The 13,244-nt window shown below is 40.3% G+C and overlaps 1 protein-coding gene across 1 annotated transcript in view; it reads right to left on the reverse strand.

Annotated features, from left to right (window-relative positions):
- foxo3b (forkhead box O3b) overlaps positions 1-11,505 on the reverse strand; it is a 43,848-nt gene extending 32,343 nt beyond the window's left edge. Inside the window, exons 1-2 of the mRNA XM_041975322.1 lie at positions 11,228-11,505; positions 10,140-10,863 (exon numbers count right to left, since the gene is read on the reverse strand). Of these exons, the coding sequence (XP_041831256.1) occupies positions 10,140-10,697 (558 nt within the window). The 5' untranslated portion in view covers positions 10,698-10,863; positions 11,228-11,505. The remainder of the gene's footprint in view (positions 1-10,139; positions 10,864-11,227) is intronic.
- Positions 11,506-13,244: the final 1,739 nt, after the last annotated feature.

Genomic DNA, 13,244 nt, shown 5'->3' on the forward strand with positions numbered 1-13,244 from the left:
CATTAGAACTTTGTGCACACACACACACACACACACACATACACACACACACAACAAACACACACACAAAAAAAAAACACAAGCATGAAAACTGCAGCATAAGAAATAAACAAGTGGTTTACTACACCAAATACCATTACTATGCACTACCCAAAAGCAGATGAATCTCAGCTTTTAAAAAGCAACATGAAAAAAAGGATCTCATTGAAATTCTATCCTCTTCGTGTTTCTTTGTATAGTCACTGACGGTCTGAAATGCACACAGGCCAAGCAAAAAAAAAAAAAAAAAAAAAAAAAGGCCTTGGACACTGACGCTTGTTCAAAAAGAAAATTACACAAAAGAAAAAAAAGAAACTTTTCTTTTTTGTGTTTGAGCAAAATGTTTAAGCAGGTTCAGATGCAAACATGCCATGAACCCACAAAGTCTTTGATGAAACCTCAACGGCTGCCATTTGCCTCGTCTTTCTGTTTTAGCAACTAAAGCAGGCTTAACAATGGTTTGCCTTCATCTCACAGTAACTTGCTCCACACCCACACACAAACTAAAAACTCTATAGTCTGGGGCAATAGCTGTGACTTCATGAAGGGTGGGATTTGTACTATGAGTCTGACGTGAGTGGGACCCTGAGGCCAATGAGATCTCAAACTGCCAGCTTGTTGCATCTCAGGAGGCCCGATAAGACGAACACACACAAACACATTTGTGCAGGGAGCATTAGTTGTAGGGTTATTATGGGAACTATTATGAAATGCCCAGAAAGAACTAAAAACAGAATTCTCTCATTTTAATGATGCATGGAGGACATGGAACATTGGAGCCCACCATGTGCATAGCAACACATTTCAGACTGTGCAAAGTCATACCAGAAACTGACACGCTTTGCATGTGTAACTCTGACCTATAGGATTTCACAGAGACAAGAGAATCCTGTGTGTCCACACAGAACAGGTGGTCGACAGGGCGGCTTTTGGATGGCACTCTCAGTCTTTGCTCATAAAATCTGGGAGTGCCGTCTCTGTGCTTGGAGAGCTTCCACTCACAACTCCAAGCCTACAGCACAACCAAAACTGAACACAGGCTTGGCATTATTTTTAGAACAATTTGGTCCTCTAAAGCTTTTTTTTTTCACATATTAATATGCTGATATGTATATATTTTTTTGTCTTTTGTTTTTTTTACTTCTGCCATTTGTTAAAAATAAAACAAAAAACACATCAGAAGACTCCTTGGACTGCAACATTTGGTAGGTTATAGACCTTTTACAAAGTAGAGATTCTGACTTATGACTGAAATAGTTGAACAAGAACAGGTGCAATAATCAGGGTTATACTTATGTGCTTGTTTGACATCAAATGAGCATGCACTGGCTCAGCAGCTGAGTGATATCACAATAAATAACAGTAACATGATTTATTGAAGGTTTTCCCAAAAATGTGTAGCCATAGCCATAATCCTACTATTGCTAATAGCATGTTCAGTGCTGTCATATTTTTCCATAGTTTTTCCATAAATTTAATCTGCAGTGACCTTTTCTCTTGCCTAAACTGACATTGTTTAAATAATTACAATTTGCCCTGTGTATCCTAATCAGCTCACTGGTGTTGTAATGGAAATAGCTGTCAATAACACATCAATTATTGGTACAGACCTTTTAACAATATTTCACATGACTCTGAGAAGTAATCACATAAAACTGATTAATTTTGTATTTCATACAATCTTATTCACATGATTTTGCACACACAAACACAGGTGGGTTAGCTCAATTAAACAGCAACTGTGGCTTCCAAAACACTTAATCTAAACATAATCTCGGTTTAATCTGCTATCATCAATATGGCCTAACCCTGACTGAGAAGGAGGCATATGATGAGTGGATCAAGAGGTGAGAGGAGAGGCGGGGGAAGGGCAGCGAAAGCAGATAATCTCAGTTGTAGAAGTGAGTGAGAGCATCACAGAAATCCTTGTGGGAGAGATTTTTCTTTCACATCAGCAGCACAACACTTTCACTACCTTTTTTTTCTTTTCTGTTTGATATTTTGATACAGGAAGCTTTAATTGTAGTCTATAAAATGTTAATCAGGAGCTCAGTCCCTCCTTTGCAGACTTAGTGATCCCAGAAAGGCGAAGTGGTGTAATTGAATGAGACAGGCTCAGTTGAAAACAAATTAAAGTTTAAAAGCCAAGAGTCACATTGGTGAGTTGAATTCAGAGATGATAACTTCAAATAAGCTGCTGGAAGATGATTGTTGTTGTGTGACAGAGCTCTACCTGCTCTTCAGGCACCCTGAATATGCAAAAACACTTCTAATATTTCTTAACTTCTGTCTTAAAAAATATATGAACCAATCGTGACATTAGAAAAATAAAAGAAGGCGATGGTATGTTGCTGTGTTCGATGGTGAACAGAGTTGATTACAGAAGAGAAGGCAGAGAGGCAAGGGGCCCACTTCACAAATGTGGTTATCTGGGAAACTGAGAAGTAAGGCCAGAATGGGAGGCATGTGCAGGCTGACTGCGAGTGTGTGTGTGTGTAGATGCTCAGCAGGAAGATTTCATTGGGTCACGCTGTTATCAGCCGTCACCAAAACTGCATGTCGTCCCCCATCTTAGTTGACAACTAATCAGTTGCTATGGAGACAAATGCGTTAAAAACTCCCATCCTTGCCCTATCGACGTTAAGTATGCACATGCATGAACAGAAATCCATAGCAGCTGATGAGATGGCAGTCCTTTAAGCAGTCATTAACTATTTTCTAGATTCCTAAAGACTCTCCTTTACTGCCCAGGGCGACTTCCTGTGTTCTGCTGCCAATTTCCTGTTTGACAGAAAACATTTCCTTCACTGTATTCAAGCCCTTTTGCTTTGTTTGCAGTACAGATCCATAAATACGGATAACAGAAAAAAAAAGGAAGCAATCATGTAAAACTGGAAGATGCCAAGTTTGTATCTATACGTCAAACTATGTAGCTCGAACCAGCTGCTAGTCGGCTTATTTAGACTGTTGAAGCTGGGCTAAGGGGGAGACGTGTAATTGTGGGTTTCCTACAGGCTTTATTTATTTTTACAGCTAGACAGACAGTATGTCTCAGAGCTACGTGTCCATAACGTGTTTCTTCTGTCAAACTAGTGTTTCTACTTTTAGTAATTTATTGACTTTGCTTGAAAAAACCTGATCTTTGTTTAACCTTTCTTTAGGAAGGTCAGAGGTTGGGGTCAATGCCAGAGCATGCCTGAAGCAGAGAGGAATGCAATGACATGCTTTCAAGGAAACTAAAAGATATTTAACCCAGTGTCTCTAACCACCAGACTAACCACTGCCCTACCATACCCAATTGGAAATAACACGTTGAATCTACTTCTTGTTCATTATCCTTTCTTTTGAAATGCTCTTCTTGGCCTCTTCTTTTTTTTTTTTGTCAGTTCTTGCAGCTTCAGCCGTGTAACTTCTCTTTAGTTATCTGACTGGAGCAGCAGTTTCATCCACCAGCAGTTTGAGAAGATCAGTGTAATCTGATGTTGCACAACTGCTGGGCAAATGTCTTAGAGTGTGAGGGTGCTTTGATAGCAGCATCAGACACGTTATGGATTCAACAGGTTCTGGAAAGGTATCAAAACATACAAGCTCATGTTTTATATAAAATTAAGAAGTTTCAGGTTAACTATTTGGTAAATATCAGTCTATGATTTGTTTCAAAGAAGGCTGTGGAGAATTCTAGCATTTGTGATGATAGTCATGTTCACACTTTCTCAAAAAGTAAATATCACAACTTTGTTTTTCTGCAGCAGTGTGCAGCAACTAAATCTCACTTAAAAACTAAAATAGATACATTTTAATAAATAAATAGGATATGCAAAGGATGATGAACTCATATATTCGGATGACTCTATGGTAGATTTACATGTAGTGTTGCTTGAAAGTTTGGAAGCTCTGCATTTCTTCATAAATATGACCAAAATAAGCTGTAAAAATCAATAAATACAATGTTACAGAAAAAATGAGAAATCATAAATGTTTTACTTGGTCATTAAAAACCACTGAGGGAAATTTCTAACCTGAAATACAAGTAATTAGAGGAAGTATGTCAGCCTTTGCTTCTGGTAAGACCCTTTTGAGTAGTAATAACTGCAACAAAATATTCCAGGTAAAGTTTTGCAAGACTTTTACATCTGTTTGGAGGAATTTTAGCTCATTCCTCTGCTGTTATGTTGATGTTTTTCCTCGCAGAAACTCCTCCCTTTAGGTCCTCATATACCTTTTTTATTGGATTACACTGTGCTCTTTGAGTTGTCCACTGCAAAACAATCACTTTGTTCTTGTTTAATCTTCCTCTGATAGAAGGACTTATACACTGAAGGTCATTATCTTTCTGCATGATCCACTTTCTCTTGTGATTCTGGAAAATGAGCCCTAATATTTTCCTTTAAAAGCTGCTGGTTTGATGGCTTTCTCCTTGTAGCGCAGCTGTGTTATTAAGTGTTCTCCTGATGATGGACACATGCAGATTAACAACCAATGTGAAAGAGGCCTTTAATTACTTAGAAGTTACTCTTTGGTTGCTTTGTGACCTGCAAACTTTAACACAACTCTTCAGGAGAATAGTAAGATTCTCCATTTGTAAACAATCTGCATGACTGCAGAGTGGTTGGGTCCTAATGCTCCAGAGATGGTTTTGAAAATCTTTATAGTCCGATGAGCAGCTCTTTTCCTCTGAGGTCATCAGAAATCTTCTCAAACATACACCTTTGCCACTAACAGATAAGTAATACTGGATCAATTCCTCTGTTACTTAATGATTGTCTATTATAATATTATAAATGTAATAATGTCTCTCCATTCCTCTAACTAGACTCACTTTATTTTCAGGAATAATATAAAAATCTGATTTAAAAATCAGGATAATTGCCATTGAGAAATCTATATGTGTATATTTGTATGTGAACTGGATATTTTTATATTAATTGAAGCCAGGACCCGTCTAGCTCCAATTTACTTAATCCTGTTCAAAAACTGCAGTGGTGTAGTTTCATGGTTTTCACAAACTCTGTCACAGTCATATTTTCTTAGTTTTGTTTTGCAAGGTTAAAACTTATTGCACAAAAGGCAGAATTCCAACTTCAGCCCAACCCCCATCTTTACCATGCAGTGTGTTGGACACGTGTTATTTTAGATGTTATCTAGGACTGGGCATGTGCAGGCAGCCAGTTTCTCTTTAGCTGTATCCATGTATCTGTTTAAAACATAGAGACCCACTCAAAACACACAACATAAATCCTGTGACCTGTTTGACTCCAAATATCACGATTATGTTGAGCCATTTTAGGCTCTGTGAGAAAAATGGATTTTTGGCATTTCTGCAAACTGTGCAACAGAACTGGGCCACCCTTAGATTTTATGTTCATGTTTTTATAAGAAGATAGAAATGAGAGTTACCATGAGGAAAAAGGTTACCATAATGGCCACAAAAAGAAGTCGAGGGAAACGCCCCACTTGTTTTACTTTGTAATGAGAAGAGAGGTCCAAGATTTAGCACCATTTATCAGAGTCCACAACATATTTCAAGAGCTGTGCTTCAGAGCAGCAGAGGCGAGCTACGGGGGAACAGCCTGTTTTTGCCCACAACAGTGTTTTACATCCAGACAAATGAGGGAGCTGGCAGGAAAATAATGAGCGATGGCGTGAGAGAGCGAGAAAAGAGAGACACAGACACAAATGAAAGAGGGTTAGGCTTTAGCCAAGACCAGGCTCTTAAAAATGAATACAGTGAACTGAATTTATCCCAAGAGCACTAAATAATTGAGAAGGAGAACAGATCGTGCAGAGATGACATGGGTGGTGAGGATGCTAAAAATCATAGGAAATTTGTGCATTTCTTATTTTTCTGACTTGTCCAGTTTTGACAGCCATTTTGATCTGAGAAAAAAAAGACATACAAGTCTCTGCTGTAAACAAAAACACAAACAGGATACTTCTCAATTGGCTTGTCTCTACGCACCTCTATCCCCATAGATTTGTGCATTCTTGTTGTGTGTTTCTTTGCAACAGTGCTTCTCAAGACAATAAAAGGTAATCCTGGGACTAACTCTTCAGCAGTTTGAGAAATCACTTCTATGTTTCAACTGTCTTGACATAAAAAAGGTGAGTTAAAACCTTGAGTTTTTATTTAAAAACAGTTGCTTGCTGCAGCTGTGAATGAGCTGAGCAACAAATACAAATGAAGGAAAATGAAAGTTACAAATTTGTGAATAAATATCTGCCTTTACACATACGTTCAGGATGTTATAGATTGTAGCTGCTTTAAGGAAAGACAGGAGTTTGAGTGGAAGAATTTGACCCCAACTCCAGCCAACACCTTCACAATGACCCATCATCACTAAAAGCTAGGTCCTCAAATGTTGTTTGAAGTCTTTCCAGTTGTTATGGCAACATATTAACATATTCAACAGCCACATGAACGTCATCATGTTCAGGTGGCTTTTTGGCCCACTAGGGTAATATTTCAGATGCAAACATAACAAAGCTCCTCAACCATTTCCTCCAAAATCTCCACTGATTGGAAATGGAAGTAGAACCTGTAGATTTTCTCTGCCTGGTGCAGGTGGGCTCACATAACCCATCGCCCCCTTTAGCCTTCCAGCATGAAAGTCCTCCATTGGGAATATCAGCCAGAGGGTTGTTGTAATACACTAATTTAGAGCGAAGCTTGTTAATTTGCTCCCTCTGCCCCCCCACATCCCTTCATTCTCCTCCCTTTACTGTCTACATGCACCACCCCCCCTCCCTCCAACTCCTTCCATTCCAGTTTTTATTGCCTTTTTGGATGAGTTTCTCCGCCTTGGCACTGTTCCAGATCTGAGAGGCTTTCTGATCACGTTCAGCTCACGCACCTGCAAACTCACACAGACTCACTCTCTTTCTCCCAGCGAATCTTTTTTGGTATTTTCTGCAGTATTATAGGAATTTGCCTACTAGCCAGTCATCTTATGTTGACTTTAACGAGTGCTTAAATTTAAATTCCAGTCAGTACCAGTCATGTCTTGCAATATGGTTTGCACCCGCGCCCCACTCTGCATTTTGACGAAGATGAACCCTTCTATTTTGCATCACTTTGATAACAAAAGGGATTATTTTCTGCCCCACAATAATCAAGACATTTTTTTTTATATGCCATTGAAAACATTCAGAAGGGGGGGAAAATGTGTGAAGAGTAAGTTAGTTGTTTGTATCTGTGTTGCTGTGACGGTTGCAGTTGCTCCAAGGGTAAATCTGTTCTTTTGTTTGATGGTGGAAAAAGAAAAAGTTGATTTTAAATTCTCCGGTTGTAGCTCAATGCTTTATTTGAACTCTGAGTAACTGCAAAAGGCCATCAGTTACCCAAGGACTTTGAAACTAATATACAGTATGTACCAAAAGACCTCGTGTTGACATTGATCGCTGCTTGTTGCAGCCTGAGGGATCTTGTAAAGATTTATGTAATCTAATAGAAGTCTAATGAGTAAAACTAATTTCAGACCCCTGCAGAGACTCAATCATAAACCCTGGTTACAAGACTGAACATGACCAGACAAATGCATGATGAACAGTATGTCTGGACACGTCTGTAGGAGAATAATCTGACTGTGTGGCAGGTTTAAGGAACACACACACATACACACAGAAATAAGTATAACAAATATGTTATATACCACTGTGGAAATCTCTTAACCTTAAATGACAATGTGACATAACTAGGTCTTGGTCACTGACGGGTGGCAAATGGGAGCCTGTTGCAGCAGGATTAAGTAATACTAAAGCACAAAGTTCACTCAGTCAGGAAGACTTGGACACACATACACTTGCCAATGCACTTGCGCACATATACAAACAGGTGCATCTAATCTTTATCCTATGCAAACAGTCAGTGTTATGTCCTATTTTGATGTGTGGCCTGCATCCCAATACCATGCTGTAACCTTCCTCATAACACGTTTCAACAGTAGTGGAGCTGGTGCAACACTGAAGCTGTAAAATCCTCAACTTATTTTTGATTTCTATTTACATGTGCAAAAAAAAAAAAAAACATCTGTTTCACCTGGAATAAGAACTCACACATTGATAGGCAAGCAGTACTGTTTAGAATGGCAAAAATTAAGTAATGAGATTTAAAATTCCTCCCTAGAAAGGCAACGTGCAAGAATAAAATGTTCCATAAATTGCCTTAGTACAGTACACTGTCTTCCTTATTGTGTAATAACAAGTGAGTGACCACACAGTGCGTTTCTATTTACAGCATATCCAATTGCTTCCATTGGTTAAAGACAATCTAAGGTGATAAAAGTGTTATCTTGGCCATCTTAACCTACTTCTACCGGACCCGATAGTTATCTGACAAAGATATGAAGTAGAATGACGTTGTTTAGAACCTGTAAGAGAAACCCATGGGGATTACCAGGATTTGTTCAGCAAATCTCTTCAACAAAGGTGCTCTGGCTGCAAAAACTGTAGGTGTTCAAACTCAGCTGTGTGTAGAGGTGAAACTTTAGAGTCTCCAAAAGTGAAACAGAGCATGGAGGAGGCTCTGAAATAGTTTGCATACAGAGGTAGCTCACTGAAATCCTGGCACTACAATCTGCCCTTAGTTTCACAAGCTTTGCTAAAACTTAACTGCAGCTTGTGGCACAGACAGACCTGAATGCCGTGGAGGTTGGAGCTGTAGATGCATCATCCTGCAGAATCTGGATTTAAACCTTACAAAGACAACTCTGTGTTAGAAAGAGTCTGTCCTGAAAAGAGTGTTTTAGAAGAGGGCACAGGCCGTGAGTTCCAGCAAAGATTTACAGACAGGCCATGTGTAACACTTATACCCCTGACAGCCTGGCCCTCATGCCCAAAATTCCTGGAGTAACAAGCCTGCATGGTGATGCTGAATCTGGCCTTGACTTGGAGGGTCTAGACACCCACCCTTTTCTCTTGGGGGGTGGGAGAAGGGGAGGGGGGGCTCCTCACTGAAGCATATCGCATAACAAAACCTGAGAAGCCCCAACAAAATGTGTCTCCATATCCCATGAGACTAGACTTTCAGTTCTTAATGGTTAATCTCTGCTCTCTGACCTTTTGTGCCTACTCTGTTTCACAGATCCCATATGTCGCTTTGATGACCAGATCGAAGAAGCCTTAGCCTGTACAGCTCACAAAAACCCAGGGCCACCTAGTAGTTATGTAATTCCCTCATGGCAGGATCAGCAACCTTGGCAGTGGCCCACCTGACCTAAGAGACTGACAGCTTCCTGCCAAGGTTTACATAACAGATTTTTAAAAGGCCAAAGTTTTTGTCCTTACAGTAGTAGAATAAAAATGTTTCTTCTTCTAAAGTAAATACATAAAGGCATTACAAATAATGACCACAAAAAAGAAAAAATCCACTGAACCACACTAACATTTTTATAATGAGGGGTTATGAATAAAGCAAAGGTCGTCTTAGAAAGAACAAGTTTCCAAACAGGATTAAAGCTAAACTGTTTTGTTTACATTCAGCGTCTTGGCTCATTAATAGATTAGCTGCGGTTCAGTAGTTATCTTATGTAACTGTATCATTCTATGAGTGTCTTAAATAGGATTACATTACTCCAAATAGGTCACTGTGTTTCCAGACAAACCAGTCAACAATGTATGTTTGCTCCAATTCGAATCCCCAAAGCAATATAATGCATAGAAAGTGCACAAGAAAAATAAGACAAAATGAGTCTGATGTGGTTTATGAACATTTTCCAGACCTTATGAAGATTTTTCTGGTTTACATGCAAAACTGTTGTTTTAATAAAGTTAAAAGATGGTAAATTAAATGTGTTTATCAAATCCCATTCTGCTTAAAGGTATTTATGATCCCATAATGAAGCCCGGATGTTTTGTTTCTTATTTTTCCTCTTGATATGTGACTGCTCTGTAATTTCCATTAGTATGATAATGAGGTATAATGAGAGCCAGACTTTCCAAATAGAAGCTCGTAAAAACTCAACGGGGCTGGCATAATTGTATGCGTGTGAGTGTGTCTCTCACTGTGTGTGCACCTATGTCAGTGGGTTTGAAAGCCACATGCTTTTTGTTTTTGTTTTGATGGAGGAAGGAGGGGGCCGGGTGGGTGCTTGAGCGGCTCTTACCTTCCATCCTGCAGAGCTGTTGCTGTCGCCTTTGTCTTTGAAATAGGGGATGGATCTCACCATCCAGTCATAAATCTGGGACAGTGTCAATCTCTTGTCTGGCGAGCTTTCGATGGCTTTGGTTATCAAGTCGGCATAGGAGAGATTTCCCCAGGCGTTGCGGCGAGATGACGCTTTCCTTGGAGTCTGCGCCGCAGTCAAGCTGCTGGGAGTCAGGGCGCCAGGTGTGGCCGCCGGGGAGTGCGTGGAGAGCGGGGAGCCTCCGCTCTCTTGGCCGGAAGAAAGGAGCGCTCCATCGGCAGCGGGGCTGTTGCTACTCTGGTCCTCTGCGGCCATGCCAGACCCATTGACACTGATGGCCGTCGGGGTTGCATTGTCCTCTTCGTCATCTTCTTCCTCGGGGATGATATCTGTATCGTTGCTCTCCGTTTTCACGGCATTGGGGTCTGGTCGTGGCAGCGGCCAGGTGCAAGATCTGGGTCGCTTTTTGGGTTCAAAGTCCGGGTCGATGACCACGTCCAAGTCCTTGAGTGCGTCGGGGAGCGGAGCCTCAGCCATTATCTCCAGCTCCAGACACAATCTCGTCCCTGCTGACTGCCGATAAAGTTATATGACAACAAACGAAGAGCTGTCAAAGTCGCGTCCCATGAATGCGCGCACCCGTCCTTTGTTGCTATTTAACACCAGCGAAGTCCAGAGCCCAAAGCAACTTAGTTATTGACGCCTGTTGAGAATATAACAAGGGAAGAGGAAACAAACCCAGAACACTTAAAGTCAAATTAAAAACAACAGAGGTTATAAAAGACAGAAAACAGCAGCCGTGTGTGTAGCTATACACATGCCGATGAAACGTCTAAAAGAACTGAAATGGTTTAAATAAAGACATCTTTCTCCCTCTCCCTCTCAACCTCACTTCATTTACAGTCAAACACTACTTGCTCATTAAAGGGAGCTCTACACAGAATCCCATCCTGGTGCAAGGATTTAAATCCACCTACTAGCGATCATTGTTTGAGAAAAAAAGTGCAAAAATATCTTGTTTCTCTGAGAAATAAATCCTCCTGAATACCGTACTATAAATAAATTACCTTGTGCGGCCAGTCTTTATGCTCCGCGGTAACACAAAAGAGGGCAAAAGAGACTAGATCCCGGAATGTCCAAAGCCACGTCCAGATGCCATCTTGACGGACTACTCTTCCAGTCTTCTAGTGCGCTCCACGAGATAGACAAAGATAAGATGTGTGCAGGGGCAAGTTGGTGTCGATGTGGAATACGACTGCCACCTCACTCTAGGTTACTACTGTATCTCGATTTGCTCCCCACACGGCGTTACACACATACTCATGCACACATACACACGCACACACTTTTGTTACGCACGAACACTAGCGCGCACACACGCGTGCAAGTCGATCAAGGACCAGCCCCCTGGATTCTGCGCACGGGATCGCCTTTTAAAGAGACACTGCAGCCCTGCGCACAGGTGGAGAGACTGCTGGGACACGTCCTGACATGTCGGTGATGTGCACAGACATAAACGAAATGAACAACAAGAGAAAGGAGTAAAAAAGTCAAGGGATACGTCCATTTAAGCGAAAACAGTAAAACTGTGCTGGTCCAAAAGAAACCAAAAGTATACCTCCTAGAGTTTGTGCGATTATTGCTGGCATAATTAGTTATTATCTGGTTTCTCTTTTAATAAATGATTCGAGTTGCTTTGCATATACTAAACATTTTTGTTAATTATTTGTTCGCTTATAGAACACTTAATAAAATAGCCAAAATAGGCTCAAGCTTATGTTGACATATTGAAATGGCTTATTGGACCATAGCCAGGAAGTATTTTCTATTTAGTTTCATTTTAAAGGTGGGTAAAAAGAAATGCAAGTCACTTTTGCAACAGTAAGAAAATAATAGCCACAGATAAACCTGCAGATTGATTTATTAAATAACTGCACGTTCATTTTAAACTACTACCTCATTTAACAGATATTAACGCTCTAGCATGGAAAACACTGCTTACAATATTATCCATGGTCTTTATTCTTTAGTTACAAAAAGAAAAGAACATAAACTCATGTGCTACCAGGACTGCACTTAGTGATGATAAGAGATCATTCTATATGTTAATGCAACCTTATTCCCTACTGACAATTTTTATGTAAAGATTATAAAGCATCCTATAAAGACATATCCACCAGGATAAGCTAGAGATTTATTCATCTTTATAATAAAATGAAACATCTTAAGAAATAATCAGTGTTGGACATTCAGTTCCAGATTGTGCCTTTAATAAACGAGCCAGGATGTCAATCAATCTGGGTGCCTGTCACACCCAGATCACGCCCCCTTATGGAGTCAAGAATGACATCATCCCAATTATTAGCCAGAGATAAGGTGAAGAAGTGGGTGGACGTCTAAGTGATCCTCAGGCCCACCCCTGTTCTCCTCCCCCTCCTGCCTTCTCACCACCTTGACTAAGTCAAAACAGCCTCTTCTCTTTGTTTCGTCGGGAACTGCCTGACGTGCATTATGCGCGTGCTCGCTACTTCTGTGCAGGAATGCGCGTTCATGGTTTATTATGACAACATATAAAAAATATTACAGCTTGGATTTGTAATGTTTTTGTGTTGATTTTTTTTGGCACAATAACATATTACTATATTTTTTTAGTGGCACTTCCACTGAAGCACATTCATTGCTAAGGATAGCTGCAAATACTGAATGAAATCAACACAGTCACAATTAGCAAGCTTACAGAAACCCTCCAAAAGGATGTACACCATTGTTTCTTTGTGCTCACTGACACACATTAAACCAGACAGATCTGTGCAGCTCACACACTCATTTACAGCAGTAGTCTGGAGTCTTTACTGTACAGGATTATAGGAGATAGTCGCTTGACACATTCACACATTGTGCGATGGTTTTTGTTCCCTGGACATCAAAGAGAATACCTGATGCAGCAGTTTGGCTCTTGCAGAGTTAACTGCTCACTGGATGTACAACGGGAGGTTAGGGTGTCTGAGTGCATTGTGTTTGTATGCAAAAAACCTTCATGCACAAAGACCAGCTGTGTCAGAAAGAAATAAAGGTTTTTCAAAG

The sequence above is a fragment of the Melanotaenia boesemani genome, chromosome 22, assembly GCF_017639745.1.
Source record: "Melanotaenia boesemani isolate fMelBoe1 chromosome 22, fMelBoe1.pri, whole genome shotgun sequence".
NCBI lineage: Eukaryota > Metazoa > Chordata > Actinopteri > Atheriniformes > Melanotaeniidae > Melanotaenia > Melanotaenia boesemani.